This window comes from Falco cherrug, chromosome 9 (genome assembly GCF_023634085.1).
Source record: "Falco cherrug isolate bFalChe1 chromosome 9, bFalChe1.pri, whole genome shotgun sequence".
In the NCBI taxonomy this organism is placed as follows: domain Eukaryota; kingdom Metazoa; phylum Chordata; class Aves; order Falconiformes; family Falconidae; genus Falco; species Falco cherrug.
Genome location: NC_073705.1, coordinates 51,315,795 through 51,325,486, shown reverse-complemented (window position 1 = coordinate 51,325,486; position 9,692 = coordinate 51,315,795). Strand labels below are relative to the sequence as shown.

Genomic DNA, 9,692 nt, shown 5'->3' with positions numbered 1-9,692 from the left:
AGAGCAACCCAACAGTCTTCTAACCCAGGAGGGATATATGTTATTATGAGAAAACAAAACTGTAGACAAATTAGTTGCAATATTTTGCTAATTATACTTAAAAATGTAAGAGTGCGAGCAAAAACTGTGTGAAAGTTTTATTCCACCTACTGGATGTGATGTGCTTAGTGATCCAGAGCAGTTCCACTGAAGTCAATGCAATTTTAGTACCGTAACATAAAAATAAGGCTCCCCCCCCCACCCTACCATGCATAGCATGGTATTTTTTCCCATGGAATGAAGGAAGGAAGATGAGGTTCTCTTTCCACATTAAATAGAAAGAACTTGCTGTATGCATGGGGAAAGACTAGAGGGCTAAATCAGACTAAATTGTACACAACAAAATCTGAGACTGAATCGGCATAAACGCTCCAGCTCTATTCCAAACACATCGCCTGAGATACACATTCCTTGTGGGGACATTTTGCTGACCGGTTTGCAGTCTCATGCTTCTCTTGGTTTCAGGATATTTCTGCTGGTTTTGTTTAGATTTTGCTATCCTTTTCTAGTCTAACCACATTTGTTATCAAATATGCCATTCCTAGTATCATTTGAGATATGGAACTTAATAGATGAAACGGACCTGTTGCAGTTTAGCTGGTCAAATATTTCAAAATTTTCAACCTTGCAGATTTACACTGTACTTTCTCCTGGATAAAAGTCGGATAGCATAGTTTGATTAAAGGAGAAAGGCTGTCCCATTTTAGTTGTATCAATAATGATTTTTGGAACTGCTGTTTATCAATAATTAAGTCATATTACAGCTTTTTCTTTTTTTTTTTTCTTTTCTTTTTTTTTTTTAATGCTCCACGTGATTTATTAATGAAATTAAGTTGGTAACTTTTATTCTTTAAAAAAATGATAACACACAGATGTACAAACCCACATTCATGTGTTGTTTTATTGGTGCGTTACAACATTACATTTCCTTCACATTGAGAAAGCATGAGATTAAAATACATTGATCCACGAAAATGCCTTCCCTACACTGACTCTGCATTGGTAATTACAGCACCTACAGATCCCTCTGTAAGTTTCATTTCATTAACTCTTTCATAATTTTAATTACATTACAATCAAAGCTTTTACATTGTTTATTTTACGACTTTCAATTTAATTATTCCCATTAAAATACGTTATTCTTTACTGCTTTGCAAAGTTCACCAATTACTTTTGCAATGTAAGTATTTATGCTGCATTACACTTCATATTCCAATCTTTTAGCAGCCACTACTCATTTGAGGGATGTATAAGCTTTCTCCATCCCAAAGAAGATAGCCTGTTTGTATCAAAAGCCATTAAAATACTGGGAATGTATACAGCACAGTTTTAGGAGGCCCCACTTATTTTTGAGAATAAGCCAGATCTATATAAAAACATGCAAAACGCTCTATGCATCAGTATTAAATTTCTGATTTTGATTTAGGATTATTTTTTTTTTTTTAACATTTGCATATAACCTGGAAGACTAGGGTTCCTGCTGAAAGAAAAAGCTAATGGCCAAGCCCTACACAACGTAAAGACATGATACCATTACTCTAGGGCTTTCACTGATCCTCCCGTATGAAGTAATAGAAAATGATATCCCTGTTACAGAATTCTGTAGGATGGTTTAAAAACTTTATAGAAAGATTAAACCTCCACTAAACTGTGTGGGTTTCTAGAATAAGACCTCAATTACACTAGAGGACTGTTCTGTCAAATCCAGTGCAAATGCAATGCCAGAATAATTTTACTCTGCTGACGCTAGCTTTGTGAACTAGCATATATACGCCAGCAAAACCACAGTTATGTTTGGGTAACTGTCTCTATTCTAGAGGTCAGAATACTGTAACTATCAGTAAAAAACCTACCCATAACTGACACAGGCAAGCTGGTACCAGTTTTACAAGTAGATCAGGCCTAACTGCTACAGAACCCTCCTAGGTTCCTGCCTATTACATTCTGTTCTTTAATGTTATTTCCAAACATCATATAAGTTTATAATAGCAAGGTGGAGTCCCCTTGCACACAATTATTACATTTATTTTTAAGGGGATCCCAATTTACTTGCCTTCTACCAAAATTCAAGTGTTGCCAATCAGGAAGTAGCTCTTCTCAAAAAATCTACAAAGCTTACCTTTGAGAAAAGTGAATGACAAGCCTTACATAAAGACACTGAGCTGTCTGAATCACAAAATGCCTACAAGGCCAATACATATTCCAACAGGAACACATAAATTATAATTATGGCAGCAGTCTCCTCCAGTCTAAAGCACCGTAATAATGGTTGTTGATTAACCAGCAGCTCCAGCTAAGAAATGTTCAGCTGCCAAGATGTGGTCTGGAACATTTGCCTGCATTTTTACAGGACATCTAAGAAAAAAGAGTTCTGGAATCTGACATTCTGCCACCCAAAGTTACATCGTTTCACAGGAATGTGATGTATACTGCATAGTGCATACATAACAAAACAGGATCCTACCAATAATAAATTAACTAAAGCCATATACTCAGTAATCTTCTCCGTACCAACAGTGTTTTGATTCAGGTGAGTTTCAAGTTCAGGTACCAAGCTAACCTTTGCAAACACCATACTCAAGAAGGTGATGAGCTGAAAATGTGGAATGGGTCTAGTGGAAAGCTGTCTCCGGCATTCCTCTGGGTATGTTGTAGTGCTGGAGACCACCACAAGCATTCACGGTTGTGCGCCCGAAGTCACAAATGAAAATCTTTGCATTTCTTTAGATCACCAATGCTGCAGTGAGTCACTACACAAGAATGAATATGGCACACCGAGATTCACGGAAAACGTAGTGTTTCTTTGTCCTCACAGTTTTAGGATTTATAAAAATTTGTGTTCAGGACTTCAGCTTGTTGAGTGTCATGGGTTTTCTTTCATTTTGTTTTGATGGTAATTACTGCAAGAGCTCTCAAAAAATTGTTAATGATGTAATACCAAGTTTCTAGCCCATCCTATGAACGTATGTTACTGTAAACTTTATAATTTTAACAGCGTGGAATTTCTTGAATGTTAGAATCACCCTGTGGAACTACTAATGCACGAGGCTTGGCTCTTGCACACACTTAATCATTCATACCTTTTGGCTGCTTGATCATTAGTAGCTCAGAATGACCTTGTCAAAACTTGGCAATTAATATGAAGTTGTACCAGCATGTGGAGATTTTTTTAATGTGAAGACAACAAGATAAACATAAGGATGACACCCTAACTTATCAAATTATATAAAGAAATGGCTGGCCACAACATCTGATGAAAAGTGCTGTGTGTACTCACCACTCATCAAAATCAATGAGTGCTGAAGACGACCAGAACTTTCTAGGTGATTCTGAGTACTTTAGAAAATCTGTTTCCAGATCTACTATATATCCTCAACCACGTCTTCTTAAAATTACTCTCATAATTATTTTTTAAGTGGGATTGTTTTTGTTAATGCTTGTTCCCCTTCCCTCAAGTAGCCTATCTGTTTGCAGTAGACTAAAAACAGATAATTCAGCAAGTCAATATGAACCAAAAATTTAAAAGTATGATGAAAATAAAATATTTGATTTCTCTTTATAAAAAGCAAAGAAACAAAAGAAAAAAAGGTACAGTAAGAAACACTGTGTTAAGAGACCAGTTTGGAGCAAATGTGAGAAGGCTAAAAGTTCATTCTGCACGTTTCTTGAAGTCATACAGGACCTTCAGTTATTCCCTCTAGAGGCAGGCCAGTTGCATTGTCTGCTGTAGGTCTCTCTTCTTTCTTCACAGAGTTCTGATCTAGCAGGCTGACGTAAGATTTGTGACAAGCTGTGTTACCCAAAGGAGGGTAGTGTTGTCTGTAGCAAATATAAGCAAAAATGAGGCCAATGATCCCTCCAACGAAAGCATCTAGGTAAGAAGAGCAAGAAAAGCAGAAGCATGTTACCACAGAAAGGTCAGCCAGTAGTGATAACTGTAAATTAAAACCATTTATTTCATTTGGAAGAGTTTAACCCAGAAAATGTGAACTTTAAATTTCCATAAAGAATTGGGAACCGAATATCACAGTCATGTAGGACATATAAAATCAGTATTTTGTTGGGGACATCACCAACATTTTGAATACCCAAAATGTAGATGGTTGGCTACCTTTCAGGAGATGAACAAGGGGAACAGAACGGTCTCCATGGGGCACTGAACATTCATGATGTCCCAGATCACTGTTGACCAATGCCTGTGGGTAGGCAACCACGTACCTGCCTCCCGTTTGCCATGATTTACAGTGACCACCCCCAAGTTTTCCATTATGAACAACAGAGGTGCACTACGCCATTTACAGCATCCAGAGCTCTCCTGCTGACAGGTACAGCTGGCACTAGTGCACTGACTGCAGCCTGATCCTCGCCTCTGCCCAAGCACCCCCAGGAAAACCGGCAGCTAAAGTGCTGGATCTGCTCTTGACGGTTTCACGTCCCAGAAGGCATTCGCCAGCGCAGACAGGGAGCAGGTAGGATGTAAGATGGGAAATGACCTTCCTTCAGGAAGTGGGCCACTGCAGCTAGGACAATCCATTTCACTTGCAGGTCCTGAAAGGCCCCTGACCAAGCCAGGTGTCAAGAGCAATTTCAAGCAGGGTGAATTCTTCCTAAGCACCTGGAAAGGTCAAAGACTAAACGTGCCTGGTAACTGATTTACCACCTTCTGAAAATCTTTCTCAGATGCTCTTTGCTATCCCATAATCTATCAGAAAACAGAAGGAGATAAAATAAGGCCATTGTATGAGATATTTGCAGCTTTCACACAGAGGCAATTTTAAGCTTTCCATGGGAACCGCCAAGTGCCTGAAGGGTAAGAGGATTCGTTCTGTTGCCAGGTTCTCCCTGCCTCTTACTAATATACACTCGAGTGCCTGATCTTGTGTTTCATTTTCAAGCAACCAGAGCAAAATTTCACTGAAAATCCACACTGACTTTGAAAGCCTCAGATGTGAACACAAACCATAATGAAGTGAGGCAAAAGGCACTGGCTAGAATATGACTTGACACCACGTTTTATTATAACAAGACTTACTAAGCACCGTATCATCTGCGTATACCTGTGTTTCCATATTTCACTTTCGGCTAAAAGCAACTACAGCATAATAAAAATGGTGAATCACTGAATTCAATGACAAAGAAGGGTAAATCAATACAAATTATTTTTGTCTAAAATGCTTAAATACACATTAAATGTCCTCATTTGTCAGTCTAGTATATATTAGAACAAAGGGCATGTGGTTTGGTTTTCAGTAGGTAATAAATAGAGCCTTTTGACAGGACTAGCTAGGGCAAGAAAACCTAAAAAATTTAAAATTGAGATGGATAAATTTATGAAATGTGATTATAAGTCACAGTTGTCTGTTGAGGAAGAGGACTAGACTGAATGACCTAGGAGATCCCTTCTAATCCTATATTCTCTTTCGACATGCAAAAGGACGTAAGAAATCTATCGCAAACAAATGTAATAGAGACTCAAGTAAGATTTTAAAAGGTGATTGTGTGGACATAGTATTTGCAAGCAGACAAGGCTGTTTTTCCCATACTGGAAGCTGATTGATTTTGTACCATTCAGACTATCCCTATTAAATTGTCATGGTATAAAAGGCACCACGGGCAAGAAATTTCACTATAGTTTACTACTACAGCATCGATCAACTTGTGAAAAATCTAGTTACCATGAGATTCATTTTCTATAAGCCTGTGTTGATTGCAATTCTCAGATTACCCTCCTTTAACTGTGGTTGCCTGAATACTGTTCCAGCTGCTTTTTTATTTTGCTTAACAATGAGGTCAAGCCTGGGATTACTATTTTTAATCATGGAAAACCACCAGATTTCTGACAGTACTCTACGAGTTCCCTGGTATTTCAAGACTTGCTGAAAACTTGCTTAGATAAGTTCTTTCAAAATACTTACATGCAAATGATGTAATTCTGGGCCTCAGTTTGAGCACCACGTCAACACAAATTCTCTACATGATTTATGCCAAAGATTTGTAGCTTACTGACCTTGACTGGGGGTAATGAGCGAACACACAGGCAGCTATTTTGATTCCTGTTTTTGAAGATAACATTCTGTGTTTTGTTTGAGCTCATGGTATCATGGTAGCCACAGCTTCCATTTTTTTTCTTTTTCTTTTTCTCTTTTTTTCCTTTGCCAATAAAGGAAAAATAGTATTCGTTCAGTCTCGGTATTTACCTTTACTTTTTTCATACAGAATTTTCATTTCTTTCAAGAGCATATTAACGTTTTCAGAGTTATAAGCCTATATAGAGATCTAGGGACTTAAAAGCAGTGAATACATTCACAACTATGATATATATACCAGGATATAATAAAATATCCTAATATTCACCAGTGCTGACACAAAGATCTTGAATATTACGTTCTCCAGCCAAAGTAAAGGGAGATCATAAAGTACTTATAACACTAACATTCTGAGCCTCCTTGATGGCTTTTTAATGTGAGGATGCTCCAACTCCATATTTCACTTACAGTATGTTAAGTCTTGGACGTTATATTGATGGTCCTTGTTCATTCCCAGCAGCACAGTTTAGATTTTATCACAAAGCCACCATAACACATGATAACATAAGAAGGGGAACAAGTTGCTGAATGACAGAAGCTGCAGCCGGAGAGGGGCATGCGGTGGCGCAGGGGGCACAGCCCCACGGGCAGGAGTGGGCAGGAGGGGCCCCTGGCCACGCAGCAGCGATGCCCCAGCAGCCCCCTGATTTTGATTGGTAATAAATTAAACTAATTTCTCCAAGTAGAGTTTGTTTTGCTCGTGAATAGTAACCGAGGGATGTCCCCATCCTTACCCCAGCCCCCGAGCCTCCCGCCGTGTCCCCGCTGCCCGGCCCGGCTGAGGTGGACAGCGATGGGCAGGGGGCTCTGCCAGGCACCCCGCACCCCCGGCCCACCCGTCCTGCCACAGCCTTAGAAAACAGGCAAACAATATGTAACCAGTATAAACCAGACCATTGAAAGGAGCACTCGGGACCTTGAGAAGAGTCTAATTTGCCAGCCCAGCAGTGCTGTACCAGCAACACCGTGCAAAGCCAAGATGACCTACATAACAGGATCAGATGTACCAAGTCTGGTATTTCTGATAGGAATACGGAGACAAATCGGGGAAAAGCGATCACAGGCTGGTTTACTTAGGAGGATACATGACTGAAGAAAGGCACCTGCAAAGGCGGCAAAAAAGAGGGTCAAGAAATGGTACAAGAACTAAGAGCCAGGAGGGGTTTCTGACAGTGGAAGTGTGGACGCTGCTGGGCAGTAGTGAGTTGGGCTGTGGACACGGGAGGGAAGCCATGTGGGCAACCGACCGGACTGTCCACCAGGTCCGTGTCTGAAAGACTCGGTGTGGGAGGGTAAGGCATGATATAACTCTAGTGTAACAGAATGAAGTCACAGAATTCTAACTTTGTCATGTAAGTGCATAGTTCATGAACAGCATAGCCTCCTACATCAGTTACATCTCACGTCCAAATGTTAAAGGACTCTGAGACAACAGTTTTCCTGTGAGAGACACGGCTGGTCTGACTGGCGCTGCACGCCAGAAGTGCCTACTGGGAGGGAAGCGGGGATGCTGAGGCATAGCCCTGAAGCTGTGAGGTCACTGCTAGTTAATTCAACCTCACTCAGAAACCTGCTGAAAGGTATCTTCTCTAGTTAAATTGTATTATAACAATGCCTCATTTACATGAGAATGCTCACATAATATGAATATCCAGAGCTTCCACCAAAGACAATAAGAAATAAATGAAAAAGAGAGTAGGATTAAGCACCCTTCAGACTGCTGATGCTTCACTTAAGAATATCCCCTGTTGTTCATTACATGTCATTTTTAAGGATGCAGGTTCATCCACAAACAGACATTTTATATAACTCACCCACATATCAAATACTGCTGTTAAGTCTTTAAAACCATCTTCCACCTTGTCAATAACTGTCATTCCCTCGCAAAGATAAGATTTAAGATTGTGTGGCATGTTTCTTTAGCTTTGTGGATGTAATTTATGATCAAAAAATACATTGCACGCTGCTCCAATGACCTATTCATCCATACCAAATACATTCAGCATTTAATTGCAGTTACAATTTAATAACTATTCATACTGAATCCATCACGCTAACACCTAGTCAGTGTAACAAAACATCAGCCTGGATATATCTGCAGTCCAAAACTATGGAAAATAATTGTTAATAGTATGTAACAAGAAGATTAAGTATTTTTCTTCCTTTCCTGACTTTGGAAAGTGTGGAATGGGCACCTTGGGAGCAATTACAACCTTGGCCAAAAAAAATTAAGAAAACAGAAAACATCGAATTTTGCAGCAAGGTTTTCAGTGTGGGCAGAATCTGTTACAGCCTGTGCTATGTAACTTGGTATGCAATGTTTCTATTCTTCTCAAGGAGGGGCCATAAACCCACCCCATGCCCAAGGTAGTATGATTTGCATGAAAAACAGTGTATTACATCATAGAACCATAGAATCGTGCATCAAATGACCAGAACGTAGACAAACGGCTGAGTGCATGTTTGCAATGAGTAGCTACACACAGACGCTTCAGTCTAGTCTAATGCACATGCAACCACATACGAGCAGTCACTCATGTACCCAACAGGTACATAGCAGATACCCAGAAAAGCAGTGGGAAGGACTAAGCCACATGAGAGAGCTACCCTGAGGGCCAGATCCAGCCTACAGCCGGATCGATCCATCCAGGAGAGCTATGGCACTGGTGTACATTTGTAAAAAAATGATGTAAAAAAACCCCACAAACTTAGATTTGTATATAAATATGATAATGTACATTGTCTATATAAAAATATAGAGCAATAAAGGGCCCCTGAAGTATTTTCAGATGTTGAAACCCTCAACATCGATCCAGGAGCAAGGAAAATCTATAGCATACTATTGTTTTTTAATTCCTGTGATTTAATCACACCCCCCCCCCCAAAAAAAAAATAGAATCAAAGCAATACAAGGCTACTAAAAAAAACCCCAAAACCTTAGAAAAAAGTATCACTGTAACTCACCTTGCCAGTGATGTTTGTAATCACACATACGTGACAGGGCGATCATCATGGCACAGTAGAGTGGGAGAATTGCTGCACAAAGCCTCCAGCTCTTCCCCCGGCCGTTTTCCGTGAAGCAGTGTAACTTTCCGGCTAAGTAGAACGTGGTAAAGCCAAGGCCTGAAAATGCAACTGAAAGAGAAACACATAATTACAGTATTTTGTCGTTAACACTATCCCTTAAGATCCTTTAGGATGTGACAGCAGGATCCTTCTACTGCAGAAAAGTCTTGGATTTTCTAGGGTGATATTAGGAGCTAAGGTAAGTTGAGAAGACCCATCTGAAAAAAAATCAAGGGAGTTTCACAATTTAAACAGCGATTCCCATGTAACCATATAACAATGCTGTTATAACCGAGTATTTTAAAAGGGATGTAGCAAATAGCCTAGGTAGAGAGTTTTCTTGGTTTGGTTTGGGTTTATTTTTTGGTTTTTTTGTGAGGGGGCTGTTTTGGTTTGGTTTGGTTTTTTTATTACAGAAATCATGCTTACAAACTTAAAAAAACCCACTGTTCTTTGGGGCTGAATGGGAAAGGGTAGTGTCCCACAAGATCCATGACATAC

At 39.6% G+C, this 9,692-nt stretch overlaps 1 protein-coding gene across 1 annotated transcript in view; it reads right to left on the bottom strand.

Moving 5' to 3' along the window:
- Positions 1 to 914: 914 nt before the first annotated feature.
- The window catches only part of PLPP4 (phospholipid phosphatase 4), a 66,147-nt gene continuing 57,369 nt past the window's right edge, over positions 915 to 9,692 (bottom strand). Inside the window, exons 6-7 of the mRNA XM_055721341.1 lie at positions 9,090 to 9,260; positions 915 to 3,910 (exon numbers count right to left, since the gene is read on the bottom strand). Of these exons, the coding sequence (XP_055577316.1) occupies positions 3,711 to 3,910; positions 9,090 to 9,260 (371 nt within the window). The 3' untranslated portion in view covers positions 915 to 3,710. The remainder of the gene's footprint in view (positions 3,911 to 9,089; positions 9,261 to 9,692) is intronic.